The following is a 27,629-nucleotide window of genomic DNA, read 5'->3' on the forward strand; positions in this document are numbered from 1 at the left end:
ACATCTGTCCAGGATTTTACCTTGTACTTCGCCAAAGACACCGAGCTTATCGGGTACAGCAAAGTTAGCATTTGGATGTCATGTGCTGAGATGGGAGACTTGGATGTGGTTGTGCAAATTCGAAAGATCTCAGCAAAAGGTGAACTGCTCGAGCATCTCAACTACCCCTGCCCCGTACCCGTGGAACAGGTTCCAAACACCAACATCGTCAAATTCCTCGGGCCTCAGGGGCTTCTTCGCGCCTCGCATATTGTGAGCAAGGACGAAGAAAACTCTACAGACGTAGAAATTATCTACAAGCATGATAAGTTGAAAGCTATTGAGCCAGGCAGCATGGTGAAATTGGAAATCACCCTCTGGCCTATAGGAATGGTCTTTGCGAAAGGCGAGGGTATCATGCTAAGGGTTGCCGGCCATGACCTGTCGTACCCCGAGGTGGAAGATGTAACGAAGGTGGAGCCGGACGATGAGAATGTAGGCAGACACATTGTTTACACCGGTGGCGAATTCGACTCTACGCTTACCATTCCAGTGGTTCACCCCAAAGAATAACTTTCTTTACGACTAAAGAAGAGGGGATTGAGAACGTTTAGGCTTTACCTGGTCATGAAATTGAGACTCAAGACAGTCATTATTATACTCAAACTAGAGTGGTGTTGTAGAAATGACGGAAAGTTGGCAGCATTCGAGTCCAAAATACTCTCTCTCTGTGATGCCGAGGTCGGCTGTAACGTACGCTACGGAATAGATTGGTGAGCATCTGACTAGATAAATATAACTTCGTGGAGTGAGCAGGCAAGTAACTAAAGAACCCTCGCCCCCCAATTATCTCAGGAAGGTGATCACAGATGAAAGCTATAAAATCGGGGAATGAGAAGTTAGCATATTTAATCGATTTCGAAAGCAGTTCTAAGATTTTGCACGAATAATCCTGCGCCCCAGCATACCAAACCCTCATGAGCTATATCTTCTCTTATAATAACAAGAATAAAAGGGCTAACCAAGATAATGTTGTAGGGCCATACGCAATACTTGGTTCTTGATATCATCCGTGGGGCATCGCCAATTTCTATAATTCATGAATTATTGGCGGGGAAACTTTGCTGCGTCAGGTCGCCAGTGCTATTTTCGTGGCCCGTCGTGGCCGAAGCTGACAATGGAGGGGCAACTTTGGTTCCGCTCGCATAACTGAGGCACCATTAAACAGGGGTGGCGAGCAATCAAACTGGCGCTTGTCGGTGCTGTCGGAGCCGATTAACTGCGTTCATCCGCGGTCGGGTTGCGAGCAATTATCCGAATAGGTTGCTTTCGGCACGGTAAGAAATGTTCCCAATATCTTTTTTGCTGAAGTAAAGTATCCTTCTTATTTTCCCCCGTCGATTTTGCGTCGCTTATCACCTTTGGGTAATCTCTGGAAAATGACTCTAAGAGAGAAATCCAAGATTATTATCGCTAGGAGAGGTGTAGCGGGCCTTGCGCTGGCATGCATTTCAACATTGACTACGTCCTGCTTGAAGGACATATATCGCATCTCCTGTCGGCGCTGGCATTGGATTATCTCTAAAGAGGTTGCGGATTCTCGATTAAATCGGGTACTCTGAACGACTCAAAGCGCACGCGATGGGACATTTAGCCAACGGCTATGCTTAAGATAAGCGAGGAAAAGTCATGTCATGCATATGAAACATGACTGAACACGTAGAGGAAATGTATTTTCACATCCACTCGTTAATTTATTATACTGTACTAAAGCCCGATCCAGCGAGATACTTCAGATACTTCGACACGGAAAAATCCCTTCCCTCTTTAATGTATAGTCGCCTCCGTTTTTACTCTTCCCATTAACAAGAAAATTGAAGGCTATCTTCTCCTGGGGCCAAGCATATTCGTGATGAAAGGTCATATTTCTCGGCTCTGTTCTCGGTACAATTTCCTGCATATATTATTGACAAATCGTTGTTTCAGTCCGTTTTCGGTTGCTCAGTTCGTCGCATTTTCTGCCCGATGTAAGTAAGCCATAATGTCAGGTCCATGCCACTGACGTCTCGAGTCCGGCTTGGGTGACTGATATGTAGTGGAAGGTCGCTGGCATGAGAAGGGACTCAATTCTTTATTCGTGGGAAGATATTGTAGCGCCAGTGTATGCCTTGACAAGCCGCGCGAACCACTGGCCTTTCTCAATCAACTCCCTAGGCTGCCCAACTTCCACTACCCTGCCAGCATCCATGACAACAATGACATCAGATTCTAAAATTGTGTCCAATCGATGCGCTACCGCTATCACGGTGAAATTGGCAAACTCTTCCCTCACAACCCGCTGTAGCACCTCTTCGGCAGCCTGATCTACATGACTAGTCGCCTCGTCCAACAACAGAACGCCCCGATCCTTGACTTTCATTTCCATGTCCTTCTTTACTAGCAATCGTGCGAGCGCCAGAAGCTGTTGTTGGCCTGCGGATAAGGCCGACGCGGTGATATCCGTGTCGAGGCCACGAGAAGCTGCAAGGAGATCGTGCAGACCAACGCGGAGAAGGGCGGTAGTCAAGGCCGCGTCGGTAGCGGTATTATGGGGGTCAAGGTTGCGGCGGAGGGTGCTCGGAAAAGTCAAGGACTCTTGGGGAATGACGAATAAGCGCTCGCGAATGGTGTCGCCGGAAATAGTGGTGAGATTGACGTTGTCAATCAGGACGGCGCCACTATTGATGTCGAGGAGCCGCACAAGAGTTGAAATGAAGGAACTTTTACCACTACGAAATGTTAGCTTTGCCTTTGCATGATATTGCAAAGGAACACGGAGTGGGCTTATTTGAAGTCTTTCACACTAACCTTCCTGTGCGTCCACATATTCCTATCTTTTGGCCAGGCTCAATTTCCAAACTGACATCCTGGATTCCTAGAACACCGGGACTATGGTATGATGGTCAACAGTCTAAGAAGCCTCAAAATTCTGAGGTGAATATAGGTGAAGAATCTTACTGATAGAGAGCCGTGACATTTCGAAGTTGTATCCTACCAAGTTCCGGCCAGTTTATGGGCAGTCCACGGGTCTGTTCAACATCATCCTCTGCTTTGACAGTAGCCTCAAAGTCTCGCAATCGTGCGATCGAGCCGAGAGAGGTTTCCAGCATTGTCCATCCCGACACTAGCGACGACAGCGATGAGCTAAAGGCTAGATTTTAGAGGCACGTTAGCCAATGCTCTGCTTCCCCTAGATAGGCGACATGTGTTGCTGGACAGACTTGCATAAAACATTGTTCAAGGATACACCAAGCAGGCCCACGCTGGTGGAGCTTCGTAACCAGATGGCAAGACCAACAACCAGGACGGCCTCCGCACCGACTATAAGATCCAAGACAAGGTTGAGCCATATTTGGATACAATATAGCAGATAGTATGGCCTTTGGGAGTAATCGAGCTTTCTGTAGTTCTGCTCCATAAATGCTTGTTCCCAGCCAAACGCTCTAATGGTGACCAAGCCCGTCAAGCTTTCCATGAAGTGGGTGAATAGGGGGCTTCGAGCCTCGAGATCCAAAAGTCGTAGCTGGCGAGAGGTACGAAGGTAGACGTGCTGAAGAGCCCAAACGGCAACGGCGAGTAGAGGCACACTGATGGCCATGTATGAGGAGCCAGTGGCAACTAGAGCCGCGCAAGATATGCATTCGAAGAGGTCTGCGACGAATGGTTAGAAAACCTTTCTTCAGAAATTAACAGCTCAACACACTTGATACTGTAATGAGAACACCGGTGGGTAATTGGCCCTCTATGATGGTCATGTCTTGGCTGAAGCGGTTCAATATTGAGCCGGTGTCTGTTGCCGAGAAAAACGATTGGGGGGCCCTTGCGCACTTATGAGTTTCCTACTGTTAAACATCGTGAAGACTTTTAACATACCTCATCACGACATTTAAGAGCCTCTCGTGAAATTTGCGCGCAGTAGAAGGTCCAATCAATATGAGGGTGGCACGGTGATGCACATGTCAGTCTCTGATATGCAGGCGACCTTGGTGAGAATGACGTACTATACGTAACCTCCCATTCCAACAACTGCCATCACTGCCAGGGCGAGATATATGCTCATATATAGTGCGATATGGCCGCCGTCATCATCGGTCCACCAGTTAAGCCAGATTTCTACTCGTCGTTAGCATCTCGTTGTCTTTCGACATTCCCCTGAACCACAACGGAGTACTTACGACCAAAGCTGTTGCAGAAAACGTTCATGATAACAAAACCAACCAGTGTGCAAGTTGAAAGTAACCCAATGGATCTGAAATAATAACTGTACAGTTTGAGATCACCAGATGCTCTAGAGAGATCGTCATGCTGGTTGGCTTTTGCCACCAGAGCAGCCGCCTCATTTGCAGTCGGCGTCTTCGATTCGCTTTGGGGCTGTATATCTGAGTCATCAGCCAAGGGGAGCACACGTGCCACTTCCTTGCTAACGGTATTCCCGTATGAACCACCGTCTTCAATTCGTCCGTCGCACACAATGAGAACTTTGTCCGCGTAGCTAAGGAACCGAGCTATGAAGGCTATGTTAGACTTTCCGAAACCCCCGCAAAGAATTTTCAAAGAAACGATGAAGCCTACCAGAGTGTGTTACGAATAGAACGGTACTATCGAAACTCCGCAGTAGCCCGGATTCTCCAAAGAGGCGGCTCATGACAGTAACCTGGGTGTTCACATCCAAGGCAGCAATCACATCATCCAGAAGCATGATCGGGGCCCGAGAATAGACAGCACGTGCCAGTGACACGCGCTGTTTTTGGCCGCCACTGAGGACAGCACCAGCGTCACCTATACAAGTCTCATCGCCATCCTTCAGAAGGCCGATATCACAATCCAGTGCACAGGCAAAGAGGGTCTTGGAATACCAGCTATGATCGAATTTAGCTTGCATCTCTTCCGGACCAACGATGGCATTTCGAATGGATGTATTGGGGAGCCAAGGTGTCTGGGAAGCATAGGCTATCCGACGGCTCGCAACGCTGATGGAGCTTCCATCCTCAGGTTTGAGTTCACCAAGCACTGTCCTGAGCAGGGTCGTCTTACCGGAGGCGACCGGTCCAATGATCATAGTGACAGATTTTCTGGGAATGATAAAATGGGCGTTGGTCAAAACTACTTCTGCCGAAGAAGTTGGTCGGACGGATAAGCATGTGGCGGCAATGGCGACTGTGGGATCTGACCCGCTGTTGCGACTATCCTGCATCAAGGTAGTCATTTCAATGTCTCCATCTTGGAAATTTTCAGTTTTCGGAATGGATATCGGGGTGTTTGACCAAGTTGTGGCGCGTCGCTGATCATGCCTGGGAGCAGCAAGGAGGAAATCTTGGATCCTGTCGAAGCAGCCTACGCTGGCGGCTGTCGAAACAACGGCGCTCAAGAGCTTAGCAGAGGGGGCCGTGAGAAGCGTAATGATTGACAAAGCGGTAAAAGCTTGGGTCGTATTTATGGACGGTTCTCCTTGCCCGTGTGCCTGTGCAGCGTATATAACAAAGGTCAAGGCAGGAGCAACAAACCATGGCAGGTTCTGCACCATATTCTGTGCGACAATGCTCCACCGAAAATTTGCCATTCGGTGTGTCTCCTCTACCCTTTGATCCTGAATCAGAGTCGTGAGAATTCTGCTCAATCCCATCATCTTGACGGCTTTCATGCTGGCCAATACCGAGGCAGTGATGCTGACGCGCTTCTGTACAGCATCGATCCAGACTTTCTGTCGCGCGCCAATGGTACTAGATATCCTCGTAGCACCAAAGAAAGAGACTGTAAGGTTAGCCGAGAGATCTTCTCTTATTCATAGCTTCAGAATATGGGTACATACCAACGACCACCACCAGAGGAACAATGGAGATCCATCCAAGCTGGAGGGCCAGCAATGTCATCCCGACAATGACCTCAATGGTGCGGGCCCAACATTCGTTTACGTCGATAAGACATAAGATTATCCTATCTATATCCGTACTCATCAAGGTCAACGCTCCAGATTCGTCGTACGCATTGGAAGAAATGGATAGTGCATGTTGGTATATGAGGTTGACGGTAGCTCCACGAAACATGGTAACGAATCGATAAAGGTTTTGATTATAGTTCAGAGTAGAAACTGCCAGTCCAAGGTATACCAGGGCAGTTGCGCCAATAATTCCATAGCCATTGTTGGTCGACTGCTGGTCCGATGGTTGTGACAGCAGCCCCAATGCTGTCGAAATCAGGAAAGGCTGGGCAAAGGTAAATCCAATCATGCAAAGGCGTGGGAAGACGACCAGAAGTAGCGGGCGCCATAACGCACGGCATGCTGCCCACGGGAACTCGAAGCGACGCTCCGGTTTTGTGCGGCGCTGCCAGGCCTGCGCAATGGCAGCATGCAGAGGAGCTGACGCTAGCTTGCCATCAAGCACGTATAGGTCATCCAAGGTCAGGATTGAACGAAGTCCGCTGTAGAATAAGTCATTGACCCACCAGAGAAAACTACGATTGATAATGCTGCTAGTTGACTCTGGTGGGAGGCCTTGGTACGGTGGCGTGAGAGACGTAGTCTTGCTCTGTCCCTCTAAGAACAGGAGCACCAACTTGACGGTAATGGTAAAGGTGAATACAGCAGCAAGAGCGGTATTAGCGGGGCTCTGTAAATACAGCGTTCTGACCTGGACGGCGTCAAAGAATACGGTGGAAACCAGATAGATGTTTAGTAGCGAGGACGGTCGTACCGACTTTACATCTTCGACCCACGTGAGGGCTAGCAGCTCTACTGCGGCGAAGAGATTCAAGGCGGCCGACGGTAATGAAGCTGCTGTGCGATTCAACGGTGGCGCCTTACACCAGAGAATGAGCAGGGCAACTTGCAGAGCAGCAAGTATGGTAGCAGTGACCTTGAAGTGGCAGATCTTCAGCGCTGGACATGAGACTTGGAGCGAGGACCAGGGTAGAGAACCTACAAGTTTGAGAAGGCGGAGAGAGCCAGCATGTGTCTTGGCGTCGGTACTATGGAGGACCAGATACAAGAGTCTCGAAGCGGCAGAGAGGGCGAATATCGCAGCTGGAAGGATGCCCAAAACGGTCTGCTCGAAAAGCAAGGTGAAGTCGAATCCCCCGCGGCAGCTGCTGGCTACCACAGGCCCGAACGTGTCATCGCATTGCACCGCCATAGCAAGCGTAGCGTAGTAGGTAAGTGGTTGATACCTTTCCTGACTGAGAGGAACACTGAGGACCTGGGGAGCTGGAATGTAGGTACCAGACAGACACGAGCGCTGAAAAGAAGAATGTGCCCTTTGAAGGGGCCTACAAAGCCACATGCATTTTCAATGGCACTTCAGGTTGCGCAGCAGCATAACGCGAAAGACGGACACAGGAGAATTGATTGCCTTCAGCGGGGAAACACATGATCAGATACCTGGACAGCCAGCTAGCACCTACCTCCACAGCGGGCGTTACAGTAGCCAGTACCGGGGGTTGGTGCCTGAATTGGAGCACTAGAGCCAATAAGTCGTCTGTTGCCGTTTTCGCAAGATTTACGAATTTAAATCTGCCGGATTGATTTATGAAACCGCTGCTGACCCCGCCCATCTTTACTTTTACCTACAGCACACTCGAGTATACGAGTTCCATTATCTGCGATCTGGCAACGTACCAAGGTGCTTACGCTATCAGAGGTGAGAAGCAATTCGTCACTTAACAGGCGCAACTACATGCCAATTGCATCAGAAGATGCGCATTTGTTGCGGTGCAAGAATCCTGCAGCCCGCGCCTCCAGACTAGAATTTAGGACTTTAGCAGTGAAACCATTCATAACATTCCATGCAATCTTCAGGAAAACATTTGAATTGATACTCTGAGGCACAAACTGTGTTCAACTATCACTCTATTTCCTCCTGCTAGTTCCTTCATCAAGCACACCAGTGCTAATTCGTCTCCCATGGAGTGTTCCAATTAGATTCTCGCGCTCTGCCCTCTATAAGCTGTAGGAGAAGGTCCCTCCCACTGTTGCATGCTGTGAACATTGCCAGGTATCAGATTGCGCAGCTCCAGAGGCCCTTCTGGTTCTGACTTGACCTCTTCAAACCCCGTCTCTTCGCCGTTGGGATAGTCAATGGCCAGTACGACCGTGACGACAAACATGAGAGCTGCATCGAAAACGTAGAGAAACACCTCGGTCGTCTGCAGACTGCAGAAGTCAAGGAGTTAGAAACCGTACTAACAGGAAAAAGGAGTGAAATTTGTACTTACTATCCATCGTAACCTTGACAATACTCAATGACGCGAAACAGAGACCGCACAAATACGAGGGCGCTGACTCCGTAGAGGATGAAAATGTGCCGTCTCCATGGTGCGGCTACGCTCACGGGACCCGTCCTCGACCCTTGCGTGATACGTTTGTGGAATGTCCCCGTCACACCAATGAAGAAGATGAACCCAATCAGTTGAATAAAGAGACCAACAATGATGACCTTTTCCCCTAGCTGGATGCTGCTCGGCGACTTTGCATTGGTGAGTATGCCACCACCCCCGCTCTGCACCAGAAAAGACAGCACATCGCTGGTGACAAAGACCTTGGTGAGCTTCTTGGGCGGGATGGGGCTGTAGGCCTCGCCCCTGGTCATGGCAATGGTGCGCCCGAGCATGCCGTAGATGGAGGCGGCCAGAAAGGAGGGAGCAATAAGCAGCATCAGCGACTGCAGTGCGTACGGAAATACGGACCAGTTGGGCGTCTGAGAAGCCGACAGGGCGCGCCCGGCATAGCCAATGATTTCGCAGCCAATGCCAATCAAGAAGGGTACAAAATACCAGGTCCGACGCTTGAAGAGAACGAAGAGGTGCGCCACGGCCGTGCAGGCAAAGAGTACAATAAAGATGCAGGCAGCGGCGAGTGAGGGGTCGTACAAGTAGAGTTTCGACATCACCTGCTCGTCACGCCGTTGGAGTTCCAACAAGTTATTGTGCATGAAAAGAGGTGCCATCTTGAAAGTGCAGAGTAGCAGTTGCTGAATTAGGAAAGAGAATAGTGAGTGACTGAAAGAACTGGTGGTCTGGCTTGTGAATTGTGTGTTGTATGTTGACTATTCGAACTCATCACTTGCTACGTGGCAATGTTTGTTCTCTTTATATGTCATTATTGAGTTGATATATGAACTATCTCTATCGAGAATGAAGAGATATTATCATCAAGAAGGCGCAGCAGTGCGGCTCTCAGCATGAAAGCGGAACGCGTATTCACGATTCGACTCGTTGCAAGACGATCGTTAGTTGGTATTGAACCATGCGGCTGTGCCGTCGAAGCTCGGTCTTTCAGTGACATTTCTAGGCAATATTCTTTAGCAGGACGTATTCGAGTACCGACACTGCCAACTATAGGATAAGGCGTAAAAGTGCCGATTCGGGCGCATTTAGTGGTTAGAGTTTAGTGCCGGTATACCCACACGGCCAACGACTTTTCATTTTCCAAATGTTTGATAAAAGTGGGGATACGCGTATAATTTTATTCGTTCAATGATCTAGCCGTGGCATTGATTCGCTCTATTGGCCCTCCCTAAGATTGTGTATCGAGTCAGATTTGGTTATCTAGATAGTCCAAGCCCTCCATGGGGGCCGCATATCCCAAAATAACTTGTACGTCCTTCTTGTCAATTCCAATGCATGTTATCATTCACTTCCTTCAATTCTCAACACCACCCTGAACTTCTTGGTTCTAGATTTCGGGATGCTTGACACAGCCATGTTCTGGGGCATCGGGATTGGCTTCGTACGTTTCAGATCAACTGCTTCATACTCTGAATCACGACTAATTGAGTACTCTTCAGGTGTTGCTCTACCTCTGTGGCTATGCCACGTACAATTTATTTATGCACCCATTGAGTGCATACCCTGGCCCTCTCTTTATGCGAGTTAGCAGGCTGGGTTATTCTTACAAGTCAATCATGGGAACATTGACGTTTGACATGCTCGAGCTTCACGAGAGATATGGCGATGTTGTTCGCATCGCCCCAAACGAGCTCGCCTTTTCTCACCCTCAGGCCTGGAAAGACATCATGGGTCATCATCACGGGTCCCGTGTCGAAATGGAAAAGTACGATCACTTCTACCGACCTGTCTCATTTGGACCTGTAGATGTTGTCAGTGCGAACCGGGAAGAGCATTCTCGCCTCCGCCGGTTGATGTCTCATGGTTTTAGCGATCGAAGCATGCAGGCCCAGCAGCCAATCATCAACCAATACATCGACTTGTTCATCCAACGAATACATGAACACTGCTTTGGCAGTGAGAAACCAGTGGATCTTGCGGCCTGGTTCAACTTTACGACATTTGACATTATCGGTGACTTGGCGTTTGGCGAACCGTGAGACGCCCTTGCTCCCTTTGCGCCTTTGGTCATAGTCGAGAGCTTAAGTTAACATGTCCGCAGTTTTGGCTGTCTTAAGAAGTCCGACTACCATCCATGGGTGAAAACTATATTTGAAATGGCCCGCGCTGGGACAGTCCTGCAGGCCACTAGCCACTGGTCGTCGTTGCAAAAGCTGATGCTGATGATGGTCCCCAGAAGCATGATGGATGAGCATCGCAAACACGCTGAAATGGCAAAATTGAAACTATCCAAGAGACTCGCAAGAGAGTCGGAGCGTTCGGACCTGGTGGATGGTCTACTGAAAGAGGTCAATGGAAAGGTATGCTATTCTGCCTGTCCCCGTCTCTAGATTGTGCTCATTCTCTACAATAGAGTATTACATTGCAAGAAGTGCAAGCAAACGCGAGTGTCCTCGTCATCGCCGGGTCGGAAACTACAGCCACACTGTTATCGGGGGTGACATTCCTTCTTCTAGTAAATCCAGATGCGCTGAAAACCTTGACGAACGAGGTAAGAGATGCATTTCAAGCAGAGGGAGAGATTAGTCACGAGACAGTGACCAAGCTGCCTTACCTGATGGCTTGCTTGAACGAGGCGCTGCGGCTCTATCCTCCGGTGCCACTTGGTCTCCCTAGAGTTGTGCCCCAGGGTGGTGCCCTGATATGTGGTCGGCACGTTCCAGAATCGGTATGATTCTCCATGATTAACTCACAAACCTGCAACGTGCTCACGTTGCTTCACAGTCCGTCGTTTCCATACACCAGTACGCAATTTATCATAGAGAGAAGTACTGGACAGATCCCTTTGGATTTCATCCCGAGCGGTTCCTCGACGTAAAAGGCTTTGAGAATGACGACCGCGCCACTTTCCAGCCTTTTCACCTTGGATCTCGAGGCTGTTTGGGTCGAAAGTCAGTTTGCTTGTGTTATATCTCGACCTCTTTTGCAGCTACTAAACTAATTGCGTCACAGTCTTGCCTATTTGGAGTCACGGCTCGTGCTGGCACGATTACTTTGGAATTTTGACCTTCGCATCGCTGAACACAGCCGAGAATGGCTGAATCAACAAAAAGTCTTCAACTTGTGGAATAAGGGTCCTCTAGATGTGTTCTTGACGCCTGTTGGACGTTGATACACGGTAGAGCACGCACAGTCATGGGTGAATATTGAAAATAGGACACGGCACACAAGCTTTTGGAAGCTGGCGAAATAATTAAAGCATACATCATTCTACATCATCTGCTCACACATATCAAATTTGTAAAGCTAGTACAGTCCCAACATCATGATATTCTGAATAGTTCAAAGCTTAAAATGTACACCATGACAGTACTAATCTTCGAGCTAGCAAATTCGTGTGATTGTGTTTTCCCGAATAAACGGCCATATTGTCTCCTCACCTAGCCATACTAATGGTCTCCTACTTTTTCTTTCCTTCTCCCTCTTCGTGTCTACGCACGTCCTTTATAAATACGCGTAATTGCAGCGATTCATACTACATAGGTACCATCCAAAAGTTTCTCGGCATTTCCATTCCTTAAGCCCCCATTCGGTAGCAGTTTGGGCGGGGCCATCAAATCGGCCGTTGATCCGCTTGGTCGCTGAGCAGGGATTATACGCGTATCTCCACTTATTCTGCAAGCTGCATGCTCAAGTACTAGTATGAATTTCAGGAGGGATTCGGAGGGGTCGCTCTAATATTCTAGTTTTTGATATGTCAACGCCTTGGCAGCAACGTCGGGGTGCATTGATATTGGTCCTTTGCTTTTTGTTCCAGTCTCTTCGTGGTGTGATATGCAGGCGAACACAAGCAAACAACAAAACATGGACTAATACTCTGATGTGACGGAACAAGCTTTAGATTAAGCAGTTGCCTAGAATTTATACGACCAAGGCACTAGAGATTGTTACCTCCCAGGTGGCCTTTGATGCTTCGCGTGGAGCCCTCAGTCCTCATTACTGGGTTCTATCCATGTCTCGGTATTATACACGAGGGCAGAGTTGTCGATCAGCGCATACCGCGCTCCACCTAGGAGAATGTGAGGGCTCAGCATGTATTATAAATGAATCATGGCGGAGAAACGACATGCTCGAGGCCAGCCAAAATCGTATATGAACCCTTTCAAGCCACGCACAGTTGTAGTCGATTACCAAGAGAGAAAAAAACGCTGGTTTGGCTTTGATATCACAAAATCTTGATTGGCATATATTTCTTTCTTGAAAATGAAAACCAACCTATTCTCCCTCGCATTTGCCTTGGCATTGGCCGATGCCTATCAAGTCCGAGATTACTCATCGTGGTCACCTGCAGGACCAAACGATTGTATGGTCTTCAATATTCCATGGGAGTTACCAGAAACCACTCGACACTAACACAATCTTGATAGATCGCGGTCCTTGCCCAATGATGAACACCTTGGCCAACCATGGCTTTCTCCCTCATGACGGAAGAAACATTACCAAAGCCAACGCCGTCGCCGCGCTCGGTAATGGCATCAACTTTGATCCTGATCTAGCGTCATTGATGTGGGAGCAAGCCGTCATTGCCAACCCGCAGCCCAATGCCACCTTTTTCACCCTGTACGTTTGTTTCATACCATATGAAAAGACTCTCAACATTCTAACATGATGTTATAGCGACCATCTGAATCGACACAATGTTCTCGAGCATGACGCAAGCATGAGGTAAGAACATACTCGCCCCCATATGAGCGATCTGCTCCAACAACGTTATTCGTCGACTAACTTTGCGAAAATCTTCCAGTCGTTCTGACGCCTTCTTTGGCAACAATCATGTCTTTAATCAGACCATCTTCGACACGACCCGAGTCTATTGGACCAATGAAGTCCTCACGGCCCAAATGCTAGCTGATGGCAAGCTGGCGCGGCAGATCACTTCCAGGTCGCAAAACCCAAACTATACATTTACCGAGACTACCGAGCACTTTAGTCTGGGAGAGGTCGCTGCACCCATCATTGTCTTTGGTGACATGGCTGCCGGAACGGTCAATCGTACTTGGGTCGAGTACTTTTTTGGTAAGCCCACGCCTCTTTGGTTGGCAGTTCTTCGATAGATCCCGATGGAGCTAATAGGACTTTGCAGAGAATGAACGACTGCCCTCTTCGCTGGGTTGGACAAAGAAGCAAGAGCCCGTCACGCTGGTGAATGTAACTGGCGTCACTGACATGATCGATGCCAAGACCCATCTCACCACCCCCTGAAATGTTATGACTGGTTTCGTGGTTCGGTTGGGGTAGAACACAGAGCAAGGATAACCACAATGCTACAATGCTGGGAGCTGCTGCTTGTGGATGATGTAGGTAGTGGGCAAATTTGTTGGGATCTCCTTCTTCCAGAGCGGCGCTCTGAATTTATTCTCTTTCCACATGAAAGTTGTCTCTTGTCAGCACTAGTATTCTCGATCAATTATACCGCTTTTGTCAAACTCGAGTCCTGGAAATCATAGTGGACACGTCATAGTATAGCCGACTTGACTAACGCAGCATTTGGCCTCGGAAGTCTTCTCATTGTGGTAATCGTCGTATGGTATATTCTATCATTTTGGAACGCGAGTTGATAAAATACAATCTTTATATTATGTACAATTTTTTCAATCTTTTACTCGCATGTGTCCGATATAGTCAAAGTCGCCAGGGAGTTCCACCGGCTCAATAACCGAAGGAAGTTCCGCAACGGCCGTGGGTGTAGAGAGCTCGCTAATCGGGGACATTTTGTAACTCGGATCAGATTCGTAGACTGGGGGTGGTTGTTGATAAGGGCTCGAGGGAGATAGCGTGGAAAGACTGATTCCTCGCTCGTTCTCCTGAAGCAAGGTTCGTATGAGCTGTTGGACCTGCTTTCCTCGCTTGCGGCGCCGCGACTCGGAGCACGCTCGAATAAACAGGGTAAAATGGAGAATACTAAAGTTTCGTTCACATAGATGTAAGTCGTCAAATTACAACAATCGGGGTTCGCGGTACTCACAATAATGGGCAGAGCGTTGCCGCCAACGCCAGGTCTTTACCCGAGGTACTTGTACCTGGATTGTTTTGTCTTCTGATGGTGACGGACGCCATTTGCATTGCTGTCGCCATCAACCCTATGATCCACAGCAAGGTTTCAATGGCAATGTGCATGCGAAGGGCCTCGCTGATCCAAGACTTTTGCAGGCGCATTGTGTACAGAATGGTGGCGTCCCACGAGATGCAAGCAACGGCCTTTTAAAGAGCAACCGTTAGAAGCCGCGACGAGCAGCGTGAACAGCCCGTTCAACAGATTACTGGGAGTCGGACGTACGAGAGTAAGGGGGAAGAGAGGCGAGGTAATAGGCACAGGAATCGGTAGGAGGAGGATCGATTCGGTTGCAACAGCAATGGCCAGTGCCAATGAGAGCAATCGAAGGACTATTTTGGCACGATGCCACTTTGACGATGCTCCTCCTGCTGCTGCTGGAGGTGCTGAATGGTTGTTGACCAGATCTGCAAGTGTCGCGGTGGTGTGCATCTTGTGCATTATCGTCGCGGCCAAGTTTGAAGTATTTATAATATTATCATTCGATCTTTGTCGACAAGCATTTCAACCTCTAACATGCGTGTGGTGAACGTGATACAATGAAACAGGTAAAAGATAAGTTCATCGAAGAGTAAAGGCGTGCAAAGTTCGCGCGCGCAGAAAATAATTATCAAGTCTCTTGATCGTGTTCACGGCACTAATAGGGATTCCAGCTCCTGATACAGCCGCCCCCCTTGCATGATAACCTCTATAAAATTCTAGGTGCCGTGCCCTTAGCAAATCCAGTCCCCTGTTGACGGTAGTCAGGTACCTAAGATGCTACTACTTTAGCTAGACTACTATAGTACGGTCAACTTAAGTCCTGGTCCGTCATTGACCTTTGCCACCGTGACGGGAATTACCGATGCGGGTCGGGCGCCTCTACTGTGTACACCCGTCTAATTCTAGGCTGCAGAATTTCCAGGGTCGGGCTTAAACTCCACCAACTATCATCCATGATCCCGCCAATGCAAGTGCCGATCCATGTCGTTCTCACTCCTTACACCACGGCATGGTATGCAATTCGGCTGACGCGTATACGGCTGTCTACACTATAAACCAGTTGAAACCGGGGGGTAGAGAGTCCACATCATGATCCGTCGCCAACACAAGAAGTCGAGAAAGGGGTGCTCCGAGTGCAAAAGGCGTCATATTCGCGTAGGTTAGAGCTCTTTGCTGTAAGCATAAGACTAGAATGCTCAATGGCTAATCTTCCGCTGTTACATCAAGTGTGATGAACAGCGCCCGACATGTATCAATTGTACCAAGGCCGAACGAGCCTGCTCTTATCCTACCAAGAAGCATCATGTATGAGTATTCTCACCATCTTGGTCTTTCATCGCGCGGTTCTTTACTGACAACTTGCAAGGAGCATCAATCTACTCCATCACGCGATGAATCAGATGCAGCAGAGGCGCCACGCACTAGAGATTCAGAAAATGGTCAACAGGAGATCAGTAATGATTCTCTAAACATGGCACACTTGGAACTTATTGTCCATTTCAGTTTCGACATTTACGTTCCCGAATTCGATCAGCATATCAAGGAGCCCGCGACCAAGCTGGTGCTACAAACCGCTCTAAAAGCACCATTCTTGATGCACGAAATCCTGGCCATATCCGCATGCCACTTGTCGGTAACACGACCGAGCGACGCGGCAATATATCGCAGCCAGGCCGTGCAACTACAGACCAAGGCAATTGAGCTGTTCAATATGTCGACGCGGGATGCCGATCGGGACAATATATGTGCCCGGCTGCTGTTTTCCTCCATTCTGGGGCGCCACATTATAGCCGACGCGCTCGATAGCCATGGGCTTGACTTTTCGTCCTTTCTCCAGCGATATGTTCAGGGCATCCGCATCTACCGCGGCGTGAGAGCTGTGGCTGCAGAGGAGGATTGGAATGTGCTTCTAGGCTCTGAACTCGGGCCACTAATGATTCGGGGCCTCGGCATCGCTACCTATGACCAGCCTTATGAATTGGAAGATACGCTATGGCATCTCGTCTTTCACGCTACAGGCCTGAATGACGAGGAAAAAGCATCGTGCGAGACGGCACTTCGGTTGATTGAAACGGGCTTTGCCAACCTGAGGGACCTGACGAGGTCGGAAACGGGCCGGCGCATGATTTTCTTGTGGTCCATCATGCTTCCCGATTTGTTCATCGAATTATTGGCGCGCCAAGTTCCGGAAGCGATTGCAATATTGGGTCGTTATGCTATCCTGCTTCACTATGGGAGGTCATTGTGGCAGGTTGGAGACGCGGGGCCGCGCCTGTTACATACCATACAGCGTTTACTGGGTCCTGCATGGGACCCGTGGCTTTCATGGCCAGAGGGCCTGCGTAATCCCATTGTCTTGCCTGTTGAAGGTATACATTTCGCTTGAGGTTTTCATTGTACGGCAGAACGTTGAAAATATGAGCTGCAATGTGATACTCATGGAAATCACATTTGACAGGTATTGAATGCAAGATGGCCGTCTATTAGATATATTCCATGTCGAGGTGATTCTGGATTCACATTCGACTCGTGTACTTGAAGCAAAAGACACGCGTTACAGTAGAGATGGACATTGAGAGACTGTCTGCAAGCCATCAGTTAGAATTACAAAAAGGCCGGTTGATGAATAGAATTATATAGAAAGCCCTCTCCCTCGTCCTGACTTCTCCATACACCACCGTGGATATACCTGAAAAATACAATGTCGTATGTCGCATCTATTGGGCGAATATAGAGAAAAGACACCAATTTGCGGAATTTTCGGGGAATTTCTTTTCTTTGGGCCCGTTGTATAAACTCAGCACTATGTCTATTTTGTATCATGGTTGCAAATTTACCGACATGAAGCCAGCCAAAATACGCGTATTTCAAACGCTACTAAGGGCTGGACAGGCCGGGGGTTGAACGGCACGGCAGCTAGCATTACGAATTAGAGTGGACACAGGATGCAACGCTGGGTATCTGGACAAAAACAATAAAGACATTTATACGCTTGCTATGTAGACCCCTGTATTATACACCACCTAATGTTCAATTATATAAACAAGAAAAAGCTCTTTGATGCTCAAGAGATCAAGTCCTCTGGAAAAAGCTTCCCACTCGCTTCGTCTGTCGCACATCACCCTCGAGCCCAAAGCCGAACCGCGGCCGCTGCTGTGCCGTCGTCGCACCAGTCTCCCGCGGCGTCGACGCCCCCGTAGACGCCGCCTCGTCCTCGGCGACGGCATCGAGGGGCCGAGCCCGGTGAATCAAGCCGTAGCCGACCTTCATCTTGCGGATATCGGAGCCATTGTCTTCGTGCCAGGCCATCTTTTCCAGCGCGGGGCCCCGGGTCGCGGCCACGATGCTGGAGAAGCGCGTGTCGTAGACGCGGCCCTCGTTGGCGAGCACGGCGCCCGTGCCCATGATGACGGCGACAATGGCGCAGGCAAAGGCGCAGCTATAGACGATCCACAGATCGCGCAGCACGTAATGGTAGCGGTTCTCCCAGCGCGTCCGGGTGCAGGGCCACAGTGTCGTCTGGTTACCCGGCTCGTCGCCCGACATCTCCCAGGGTTTGGCGGCCCACGCTACGGACACCAACATGTGATTCGAGAGCATAGATAAGATGATGTCCTCGTATAAACTCTGGACGCGCGTCTGCAGGTCTGGGTACGCGAACCACTCGTTCTTGGGATCGAGCAACTTGGTCTGGAGCGCCTTGGTGTTGGCATTGGGGACCGGGACCGAGGCCGAGTTCACCGTTCCGTTCATGACTTCGCGCAGGGTCAAGCCGATTGAGTGGAAAGATGCCAGTCGTCGGTAACGGCGGGTGTTGGTGACATTGGACATGGGATAGGGATACACGTAGTTGCTCTCAGGCGTTGCGGTGGTGTTGTCATTGGTGCCGTCGTTGGCATCGACGCCGCGCTGGTACGTTGTGTTCATCACGGGATACAAGAATGTTCTCTCGAGGACTTTCGTGCTCTGGTCCTTGCCTTCATAGGTGAAGTTGACCTTGTAATGTGTTTCGTAATGCTCGCAGGCAAATATTTTGGGAATGAATGCATCATTCCAGCCCGCTACGGTGTTGTTAGCAGGAGGGTTGCTCTGGTTGACCATGACCGAGTAGCCGGCCCAAATAATGGGTTCCGTTCGAAAGGCACCCAAGTGCTCGGGCCAAGAAGAAGGTGTCGAATTCAGCGGCATTCCTCCCGGCCAGACTTCCTTGAGCTGCGCCGTGGAATAGTCACCCTCGGTCGAGTGCACAAAGTAGCTATATTGTCCCTCGGGCAGCAGCAAGCTTGTATTGAATGGCGGCGTGGAATCGCCCAAGTTCTGTACTGCGGAATTGACACCATTGGCTACTTCGGTGCACTTGTACCCCGGTGCAACAAATTCAATGGTGTATGAGCAGTTCCAGCCAACACCGCAGATATCGTGTGCTATAGTCTCGACGGCATTAACCTTCTTGGAGAAAATTCCCAAGCTGGCAGTGGCTCTGAAAAGGTCGTGTGGAGCAGTATAGTAGTCGTACCAGCCGGGAAGACTGTCGTTTAAGGTCGTTGCGTTCCATAAGTTCACAGACAGGCCGTATAAACCATTGACCTTGGTTGGTTTTCTAAAGTTCTCAACCTCCTCAAACGTGAAATTCAAAGTCCGCACACTCGGGCACTTTGTATCCACGATATTGTTGACCAGCCTCACAGTCAGGGTATTACTCGTCAAGATGACTATGAGCGGCGTAATCCAGACAAGGCCGGCCAGGAGCATGGCGATCTTGGCCTTGTGATAAATCTCCCGGTTCCACAGGGCCGTAATGTCGCTTGTTGCGGCAAAAAGGGAATCGAGTGCGCCGACGCTGAGAATCTTGTTCCGCACCGTTACCCAGAGGCGCTGTCGAAAGGCAGTTACCGTGGCTGCAACAAATCCCGCCTTGGCCACGAACGCCAATATGGTACCATATCGCAACATGGCCACTTGATTATCTGCCAACCGATCGTCCAACGCCTTGTAGAAGATGTGGTGACCCACGGCGGCGAGGAGACCCAGCAAGAGGAAAACAAACATGATCCACTCTGGCCGCCACACGAACCACCTCTTGGGCTGTTTTGGTGGCAGGCCAGCGCTATATGGCGGCGGGGTGGGTGATTCTCGCGTCCATTCTGTAGTTACTGGCGGTGTCTGTAAAAGATAGGCCTGAGAGGTCTCGGTTGTGGACCGACCGTGTTGGTGGTATGCCTCACGGGGAGTGTAAGGCGAAGCATATGCGCTCCCGAACCCTGGTCCAGAAGACATATAGGCTGCGGGACTGTCCTCAAACTCCATGGGCTGCATTGGCCGGCGACTGGCAAACGACGACATTTGCGAAGAAATGTGAGTAGCCGGTGGAGGACTGTAGGGAGACTCCAAGGGGGGAGAGATCAAGGCGGCATCATGTATGCCACCTGACGGAGAAGTCGAGTCGTTGGCGCCCTGCATCGGCAGCCATGTTCGCGACTCTCTCGACACGGGACGCTGCGAAGGATTTGTAGAGTCGCCGGTTTGTGATACTGAGCTCACGGAAACAGTGCTGAGATCCTTGTAGTTTGCCGATGCCTTTGCATCTTCCCCCTCGAGCCGAGCTGCTGGCACGCCCGTCATGGTCGGGTGTCCGTAAATGACCCGGCTCTCCTGGCCTGGGAAGGCCTGCGCGCGATTCCAGTCTTCTGGTCCAGCCATGACGCTGTCGTTAAAAAGGCATACTAAAGCTCGCAACGTTTGTTGTCCACCCAAAAATAAAGTAAAGAGGTCAGAACTAGAAAACTAGAGAACTGTTAGTCGACGGGAACGCTGACGCTCTCGTGAGGTTTTGATATTGGGAAACAATGGAATTTCTCAAATGAAAAGAAATGAGAAATGGGCTAAGATCGTCAGCCTCCTTACCTGTTACGAACTCGGCAGATTCAAGCGATAGCCGGAGGCGTTCGGACCATGACTGACCGCACCGTTTGCACTTGAGGATTTGGTAAGATTTCCAGGAGAGGAAACAAGAAAAGGAACAAAATTGTAAACCCAAAAGTGGAGGAGGATCATCTTCCCACAAATATGGCATTTGCTACATTCATCTACATTTGTATCGGTTACTGGTGCGGCCACGAACAGTTCTTTTATGCTGTGTCACAAAGACAAACCTCGTGGGTGAGTCGGCGGGGGGGTTTCTTTGGGTAACCAACCCTCCAAGACGTACCTAATCCCTAGCCGTCACAGACCCCCATCATGTTCCGATACGCGGTGATTGGCTGATATACTTGGATAACCTTGTAATCTTATTATGGTTTAGGACCAGTCCAGAGTCCAGACCGCATAGCGGTTTTAGCCATTGCGGCCATGACAGCCAGCCCTGTGGCCTAGCGGAAAGCTTCGTGCGATTGGTACGTCCCTTGATAATCTCAGGTGTGCGCCTTGGTGTGGCATGGGAGTATGGTTCTCGCTAATGTAGGACTTTTTTATTGAAGGCAGGCAGAGCGAAGACGGCGACAGAGAACATACGGGCGGCCGATTGACGTGAGAGAAGGATTCTTGGATGCGACAAGCCCGGGAGCTCCAGACGACAAGTAGTGAACACGCAAGCTCTCCAACAAGTCAGCCAGCCAAACCCCCGCCAGCAAATCCTTGCATCTCAGCCGCAATCGCCGATATCACCCACCTATTGTCGCGCAGTGACAGCTCCATCAGATGTCAAGAAAAGCTGGGGAGGAGGAGGAGGAGGGAAAAGGGAGGCAAGAAGAGCAGTAGAAACACAGACACACACGCGTACACACCAGTGGAGGCCAGTGGAGGCTCGGGAGCTGTCGAATGAGGTACCTAAAAGGGCGGTGCCACGTCCTCGGGAAGCTCCAGTCAAGCTAACAAAAGCCATGCCAATGGCCCATGGCTAATAAGGGAAAGTGGTCTATGCCCATGCGAGCCGCTTATGTGAGACGAAAAATCCTAGTTCAAGTTTACTCCCATACCTACTAGGTTACCTACTACCAGCTACACAGTACATTACCCTCGCTAGCTGTTCCCCCCCTTTGCGTTTTAAGTCGCTTCCCATTTTTGATTCTAGCTGCTCTGTGTTATTTTTAAAACACAGTCTCTGTATACTACAGTGAGCAGGCAAACAGGTTAGTAGGACAAAAGTATTCGCGTCAACCCTCTAACTTTTCTGCCAAACCACACTGAACTGTTTGCTTTGCTTTGCATTGCCCCGCCCTCCGCGGCCGCTTCTCCATTGTGAGGAGGCAATATAATGCAAATTCAATCCTTTTTCTCTTCAGCAATTGCCCATGAACTGTTTGGAACCGGAACGTTCTAGACATGGCATTAACTTTTCAACCCGCGATGAAATGGGCGGAAACCCCCCCCACCATCTACGGATTGCCGTTACGCTAGTGCGGCGACTTTTACTGTCCTATCACATGCAGCCAGCGAGCGTGTGTATGCTGGTACAAGTCTATTTGCTTGTGTCCTCTAATCTTCTCAAACATGATTCCGAGACTTTGGTAAATAATTCCTCTGGTGCTACCTACTCACAAGAAAGCTCGTAGAACCATGGGCCACTTGCTGTTGTTAGCAAGACTTCTTCTACCTGTCAGCCTGTTGGCAACACGACATGACCTTATATCGATGCAGTGCGACATACCATTGGAGCGACCGGTCTCCAACACCTCGATGTATGAAGACACCAAAATGCTTTTCGCTACTTTACTCAATATTCGAGTGTATATAGATGGCCTTGACTCATCAGGATCAATTGATGCTACCAAAGTCATATATACATACACCACCCGCCGCTTGAAGCAAAGGCTCCAGCGTCATCAAGAGGAGCCAATAGATGATAAAACACATGAATTAGTTCTTGTGCAAGAGGTAAATCTCTCCTTCATTACTATTGTCGCTGCCGACAAAGAGGCCCCGACCGGCCGGGTCCCAAGTAGATGCGGTAAGGCGGAAACAGTTGCTTTGCGTCAGACCATTGGCGGTGCACTACGACATCATTTGTTAGCTACAGTGATTCTCTGAAGAGCCTTTTTTTTTTTTTTGGTTCTCCAAGGCCACTATGTCGTGGTACCTTGTGAGAAAAGTCATATGCTCTAAAGCCATCCCAGAAGAGATGCATGGAAAGGATGGAGATTGCTTACCGACTCTGGGCTCGTCGCCGACAACACGTCCGTGTAGCCCGTGGTGCTCGTCGCGGGGGCCACGGGGTCATACTGGCCACTGGCGAGCTTGGTAAAGGGCACCTGGACGACCTTGAAGCCAGTCGGGGGCTGGCGATCCCACGAGCCGTGGAACGTCACGTACATGTTGGTGGCGTCGGCGTCAAAGGCGTTCCAAATGGGCGCCGAGTGCGCCTGGAACGACAGCCGCGGCGCCACGGCCTGCGCGTTGCAGCTCGCGTCGTTGAAGGTGCTGTTGGGACTCAGCACAAAGTGGTCGCCGACCTTGAGCGTCGTCGTGTCCTTGAACAGGCTCGGGTCCCAGACGGTGAAGCAGGTCGGGTACCCGAACCACCTGTCTCTGTCCTTGAGAGGGTCGCCCACTAGATGGATGGTTTCCATGTCAGCGATTGAAAAGCTGTGCGACGACTAGATATCAAACGGCATCATGGTAAGTTACATACGATTATTGAGTTTCTCCGCTGGGTTATCTTTATGAATGTCTGTACGCGCGCCGTTTACTGTGCGGGTAAAATCCTATTTCTTCTGTTAGTCTGATCCGAAATGTCGTTCAATCAATCATAAGATGGAGTCCTACATCACCACTGTTCTCCACTCCCCAGACAACACCGTTGGGGTCAGTCGTGAAACCAATCTCGTTGCGCAGTCCATATGCAAAGACTTCGCCGTCAGTCTTGTAGGTGTACCCAGCAGATGGAGCCTTGCTCATGTCAAAGATCTTGATGATGGCGCGGCCAGTGGCCTTGTTGGCTGCAGCCGTGTCCAAGTTCTGGTTGCTTCCAACTTGGACAAGCACCATGTTGGGCTGCGATGGCACGACCAGCACGTTTCGCGTGGAATGAATGCCAGTGTCCATGCCTTTGACGACCGTCTTTTGGTTGGATACTGCCCTCGTGGCCGGGTTGTAAGTCCAGGAGTAGACCGTCGTCTCGCTGCTGGCGTACAGAGTGGTTCCGTCAGGAGTAAGCGAAAGCCCATGATTCAAAGACGTGAGGGAGATGAGAGTCGAGCTGCTGTTGATGCATCCGTTGGAGCCCCATGTGTGGACGGAAATGCCCTTGGTGGCCTCTGACACGAGCATGTTGCCCAGCGGATCAAAGACAATGGTTCGGACCTGCTTTAGATTGCCGGCTACCTTGACCACTGACCAGCCTGAGGCTGCCTTGTACTGGTATCTCATTGCCGCCACGCCGCTGCAGCTCGTTGGGAGCGGCAAAGCCTGGATATCGGCCGCCACATGGTCTAACACGGTTGCCTGATTAGCTCAGCTCATCGCCGGGCAAGGCAGATTGGCTTACCGATACAAAGCCAGGCTACTAGATAAAAAATAGCACTGAAGAGATTCATCTTTTGATTTAGTCTTCTCATACGCTCGAATGGTAGATGCATAGGGAGCTGGACAACAGCGACGCCTTATCAGTCGCCTGTGCGAGGGTTGCGTTGTCATATTTAACAAGATCAAATAGATGTACGATATGCTCAAAGCACCACCGGCAGATCTAAACTTCCCATCTGCGCGTCGCGGCATGTGTTGTCGTCAATACCAAAAGGAGCAATCAATCGATACCCTTTGCGGTCTGGCCAATATACTGCTCATATTATCCGCAATCCTTGTCGACACGCGATTGGGCACTATCTTTGCCACAACACCAAGTCATGGTCCGGGAAAATGCATAATCGAGACGGGAAATATGTTCAACGCCTACAATTTCTTGGAAGGCTTCGGCTCTTGCTTTCATTCAGTGCAGCCAGTTTGAAATCGTCCTGATATGTATCTGTGACGTGAGGCTTGGCAAACGGTCGTCGGTTGAATGCACGAAGCAATGATTTACACATTGCGTCAGGGTCAAGCTCGACCAGCAGTATCCAATCAAAATATTCTTTGTGATCCGAATTCATAATTCTGTGAGGAACATGTATCATTACCTATGAGGTGCCAAGACCCGGTTTAGAACAGCCGTATGAATACAGGATCATGTCATTCCGATTTTCGTACGACTTGAGTGTTGGTGCTATGCCAGTTCATGAAACCGCAAGAAGATCGGTACCTGAGATGTTTACAAGTCAAAGGTTCCCCAAAGATAGACTGTAATATGAATGGTGTAATTATTGCAAACTCTAATTATACTATCTGCTTGCCCCTCAAAACGAGGCATCATGACTCTACAATTAATTTGCTCTCTTCCTTTCTTACTCCTCCTTTGAAGAGATGATGGTCTTCTCTCCAGTAACACTGTCAGAAAAGTCCTCCTTTTGAGTCATGAAGACATCATCATTCATGTGGCCATGTCTCCACCAAAAGATGATGGTCTGCACAAACAGGGCAATGCCCGGCGCCGCCCAGGCCCAGACGAGCGTGGGGTCCGCAATGGCGGGGATCAAGATCTCGCCGAGCGCGCTGCTGAGAGCCGTCATGAACAAGAAGAGGGCGACGACGGTCGAGCGCATGTTCTCCGGTGCGCGGGCGTAGGCGAGTTCATAGGCCGTGACGTTGACAAAGACCTCGGACATGGCCCCGAGGGCAACGTTGGGCACTTGCCACCAGATGGAGAGGGGTGATACACCGTCGCAATCGCTGGCGTAGTAACCACTAGATATGGTTAGCAGTGTGTAGTATAGGATAGCTATGGGGGATTGTGCTTCAAACTTACCAAGGACTAGTTTCGTAAACACGCCATTGCACAATGGCACCAATAACGGAGGAGATGATAGCGAGAACGAAACCAAACGTCATTCGACTAATACGTCCAAACTTGATATTCTTACGCTTGAGGAAAGGATACACAATCTCTGCCATGAACGGGGCAAAGATGATGATGACCAAGGGGTTGAAATGACCGAGGAGATCATTGGGCGCGCCGTCCGATGTCATGGCTGCGCCTTGGTTGGAGAGCACACTGCCGACACCGCCATCGTTGAGAACCCACACGGGAACGTAGAGGAAGATTTGCACGGCCTGCCAAGTCCGGCGCGCATCGTCCACGTCTTTTTCCGAGAAGCCCACCTCGACACCACGCTCGTTGAGTGTTGAAGGCGCCACATTGGCCCAAAAGTTCTTGGCAAAGATATTGCCCTTGCTGGACTTGAGGCCCAGCACGGTGATCTTGACGAACCGGGTCAGGTCCGAACCCTGAGGCGGCGTTCGGATGGTGCGCTTATAGGTAAAGGCGAGCAGGACCGGCAGCAAAAAGTAGACAATGCCGGGTACGAGATAGGCAAGCCAAAAGCTGTGGTACTTTTCAATGTAGACGACGGCAATGGAGAAAAAGGCGCCCACGTTGACAAAGGCATAAAAGATGAGCATAATGTGGCTCACTGTCGTCTCGGGGTCGACGAGCACCTTTTCGCCCGACTTTAGCACCTTCGTGTACTCTCGTTGGTACTTGTACTGATCAATGACGGTAGGAGCAACATTGGGCTTGAAGATGCCGGCGCCGATAGCCAAGAGGATATAGCTGAACAAGAAGGGCGCCAGGCCTTTGCCAGCCTGGAGAAGGGCCGGCGCGGCACCTCCAATCATGATGACATGAGCAACGCCGCCAATGATGACACCCCAGACAATGGCTTGATATCTACCAATCTTGACGTCTGCAATCCAGGCACCAAAGATGGGAATGACGTAGGCCAAAAAGGTAAACATGAGACCAATGGCTGAAGCCTTTTGTAGACCGAGATTCAGCGCACCGGCATGGGAATCAGGCTTGCTGGGATCGATGGCACCAGTGCCAGGACCGCCCTCGGGGAGTGGGAATTGGAGGTAGTTGTTGAAGGCGGCCTTGACACCGTAGTACGATGCTCTCTCGGCCATCTCGACGAAACATAGCGACCAGGCAATGACCGGGATCGAGTCGTGAACCTTGCGCAGCGTCGACCGCTCTTCTTGGGTCGGCTCTGGATAATCTGCAGGGTCGATGATATGTGTAGCGTAACTCGCCGAGACAGTTTGAGACTCTGCCTGGGCATCATCGTGGAAAGACGGTGCAGTGCTGGTATTGTTGGCCTGCTTGGCTGGAGTATTGGCGACATGAACTCCTTGGTCCGAGTCTGGCTCAACAATCTTTTGGACTGTCAGACCTACCACATTTTCCGCTGTAAAGGCAATACAAGTCAGTCGTGTGTGCGGTATCAAGGGCATTGCTAGTATAACTCACCCATGATGAACGATCGATGCTGTTGATTTTGTGTTTATCAAGTACAGAAGAGGAGACCTTCAAAGTTGCCAACAGATACACTAGACAACTCGTGAAATCGAAGCCCTGTCCCTGAACAGACAAGCTTTTTATACTGACTTGGCGCCTACTGACATCCCCAAGAAAAATGAAGAGATCACAGAATCGGAAGGTCAAAGTAGAAAGACGCACATTTCGTAAAGGAGCGGGCAGCCACGTTTTGTACCATGTTATAGTACTACGACTCTTTCAGCTCAACGGATCTCGAACCGCGGTCTGGTCGCCTCAAAGTGGAGAGAAATGCTCGGAGTAACCCCTGGTGCATTGCGATATCTCGAGTGCTATTGCGCCATTAACAAATTCTCCTCGGAACCATCTAGCGGCAACAGAGCAATCAAAGAGACTCCTGCAAATAACCCCCCAAGAACTCCATCCATTATGCAACAATTTCGTTCCATCTCGTAACGTTGCTTTCTCTTTCCAGCCAAATGATATCCAAAGATGGCGGATATCTGCAAAATGGCCAGGGGATGTCGGTTTGCCAAGATCGACCAAGATAAGGACGACATGGTATGCAAACGCACCTATAAGTAGGAGGCCGCGCGGCGTTCATTGGCCCAGATCTGCGGCACAAATGTCCTCCCGATTGCTTCGTCGCGGGTGGTGGTCAGATATATATTCATAAAGAGTCAATGTCCCCGACGAAGCGAAGTGCTCATGACTTTTGTATCTCGACGATATACGATATCCGCAGAACGCCTCATGGTCGCATCCAACCACAAGCAGAGCAAATAACACGGGGGTCGGAATATGCCGAATTGGGGCACGGCGCGGGGTGTATTGAAAGACCACTATTTTCAGTTGATCCTGTCGAGTCGCGCACAC

General features: G+C 50.0%; 10 protein-coding genes across 10 annotated transcripts in view; 4 read left to right on the forward strand and 6 right to left on the reverse strand.

Annotated features, from left to right (window-relative positions):
• The window catches only part of PFICI_14252 (uncharacterized protein), a gene marked incomplete at both ends in the record, with an annotated part of 1,931 nt that extends 1,379 nt beyond the window's left edge, over nucleotides 1-552 (forward strand). Inside the window, one exon of the mRNA XM_007842833.1 lies at nucleotides 13-552. Within this exon, the coding sequence (XP_007841024.1) occupies nucleotides 13-552 (540 nt within the window). The remainder of the gene's footprint in view (nucleotides 1-12) is intronic.
• Nucleotides 553-2,110: 1,558 nt separating this feature from the next.
• Nucleotides 2,111-7,148, reverse strand: PFICI_14253 (uncharacterized protein; the record flags this gene model as incomplete). The annotated part of the gene is made up of 9 exons (XM_007842834.1): nucleotides 2,111-2,747; nucleotides 2,827-2,907; nucleotides 2,977-3,162; nucleotides 3,240-3,669; nucleotides 3,722-3,857; nucleotides 4,025-4,134; nucleotides 4,197-4,523; nucleotides 4,591-5,769; nucleotides 5,828-7,148. The coding sequence occupies 9 exons, from the start codon at nucleotides 7,146-7,148 to the stop codon at nucleotides 2,111-2,113; spliced, it is 4,407 nt and encodes a 1,468-aa protein (XP_007841025.1).
• Nucleotides 7,149-7,929: 781 nt separating this feature from the next.
• Nucleotides 7,930-8,957, reverse strand: PFICI_14254 (uncharacterized protein; the record flags this gene model as incomplete). The annotated part of the gene is made up of 2 exons (XM_007842835.1): nucleotides 7,930-8,164; nucleotides 8,227-8,957. The coding sequence occupies 2 exons, from the start codon at nucleotides 8,955-8,957 to the stop codon at nucleotides 7,930-7,932; spliced, it is 966 nt and encodes a 321-aa protein (XP_007841026.1).
• A 755-nt stretch (nucleotides 8,958-9,712) lies between these two features.
• On the forward strand, nucleotides 9,713-11,470 carry PFICI_14255 (uncharacterized protein; the record flags this gene model as incomplete). Its single annotated transcript, XM_007842836.1, has 6 exons — nucleotides 9,713-9,739; nucleotides 9,798-10,333; nucleotides 10,400-10,658; nucleotides 10,712-11,026; nucleotides 11,083-11,249; nucleotides 11,311-11,470. The coding sequence occupies 6 exons, from the start codon at nucleotides 9,713-9,715 to the stop codon at nucleotides 11,468-11,470; spliced, it is 1,464 nt and encodes a 487-aa protein (XP_007841027.1).
• Nucleotides 11,471-12,561: 1,091 nt separating this feature from the next.
• On the forward strand, nucleotides 12,562-13,560 carry PFICI_14256 (uncharacterized protein; the record flags this gene model as incomplete). The annotated part of the gene is made up of 5 exons (XM_007842837.1): nucleotides 12,562-12,661; nucleotides 12,726-12,918; nucleotides 12,976-13,023; nucleotides 13,103-13,374; nucleotides 13,442-13,560. The coding sequence occupies 5 exons, from the start codon at nucleotides 12,562-12,564 to the stop codon at nucleotides 13,558-13,560; spliced, it is 732 nt and encodes a 243-aa protein (XP_007841028.1).
• A 389-nt stretch (nucleotides 13,561-13,949) lies between these two features.
• On the reverse strand, nucleotides 13,950-14,842 carry PFICI_14257 (uncharacterized protein; the record flags this gene model as incomplete). Its single annotated transcript, XM_007842838.1, has 3 exons — nucleotides 13,950-14,259; nucleotides 14,324-14,556; nucleotides 14,636-14,842. The coding sequence occupies 3 exons, from the start codon at nucleotides 14,840-14,842 to the stop codon at nucleotides 13,950-13,952; spliced, it is 750 nt and encodes a 249-aa protein (XP_007841029.1).
• An 853-nt stretch (nucleotides 14,843-15,695) lies between these two features.
• Nucleotides 15,696-16,778, forward strand: PFICI_14258 (uncharacterized protein; the record flags this gene model as incomplete). Its single annotated transcript, XM_007842839.1, has 1 exon — nucleotides 15,696-16,778. One exon carries the CDS (start codon nucleotides 15,696-15,698, stop codon nucleotides 16,776-16,778), a length of 1,083 nt encoding a protein of 360 aa, XP_007841030.1.
• Nucleotides 16,779-17,464: 686 nt separating this feature from the next.
• Nucleotides 17,465-20,092, reverse strand: PFICI_14259 (uncharacterized protein; the record flags this gene model as incomplete). Its single annotated transcript, XM_007842840.1, has 1 exon — nucleotides 17,465-20,092. One exon carries the CDS (start codon nucleotides 20,090-20,092, stop codon nucleotides 17,465-17,467), a length of 2,628 nt encoding a protein of 875 aa, XP_007841031.1.
• A 2,154-nt stretch (nucleotides 20,093-22,246) lies between these two features.
• PFICI_14260 (uncharacterized protein) lies at nucleotides 22,247-23,755 on the reverse strand (the record flags this gene model as incomplete). The annotated part of the gene is made up of 4 exons (XM_007842841.1): nucleotides 22,247-22,381; nucleotides 22,537-22,937; nucleotides 23,019-23,091; nucleotides 23,153-23,755. 4 exons carry the CDS (start codon nucleotides 23,753-23,755, stop codon nucleotides 22,247-22,249), a joined length of 1,212 nt encoding a protein of 403 aa, XP_007841032.1.
• Nucleotides 23,756-24,765: 1,010 nt separating this feature from the next.
• PFICI_14261 (uncharacterized protein) lies at nucleotides 24,766-26,730 on the reverse strand (the record flags this gene model as incomplete). Its single annotated transcript, XM_007842842.1, has 3 exons — nucleotides 24,766-25,165; nucleotides 25,227-26,664; nucleotides 26,727-26,730. The coding sequence occupies 3 exons, from the start codon at nucleotides 26,728-26,730 to the stop codon at nucleotides 24,766-24,768; spliced, it is 1,842 nt and encodes a 613-aa protein (XP_007841033.1).
• Between the last annotated feature and the right edge of the window lie 899 nt (nucleotides 26,731-27,629).

The sequence above is a fragment of the Pestalotiopsis fici genome (genome assembly GCF_000516985.1).
Source record: "Pestalotiopsis fici W106-1 unplaced genomic scaffold PFICI_Scf_12, whole genome shotgun sequence".
NCBI classification, from domain to species: Eukaryota; Fungi; Ascomycota; class Sordariomycetes; order Amphisphaeriales; family Sporocadaceae; genus Pestalotiopsis; species Pestalotiopsis fici.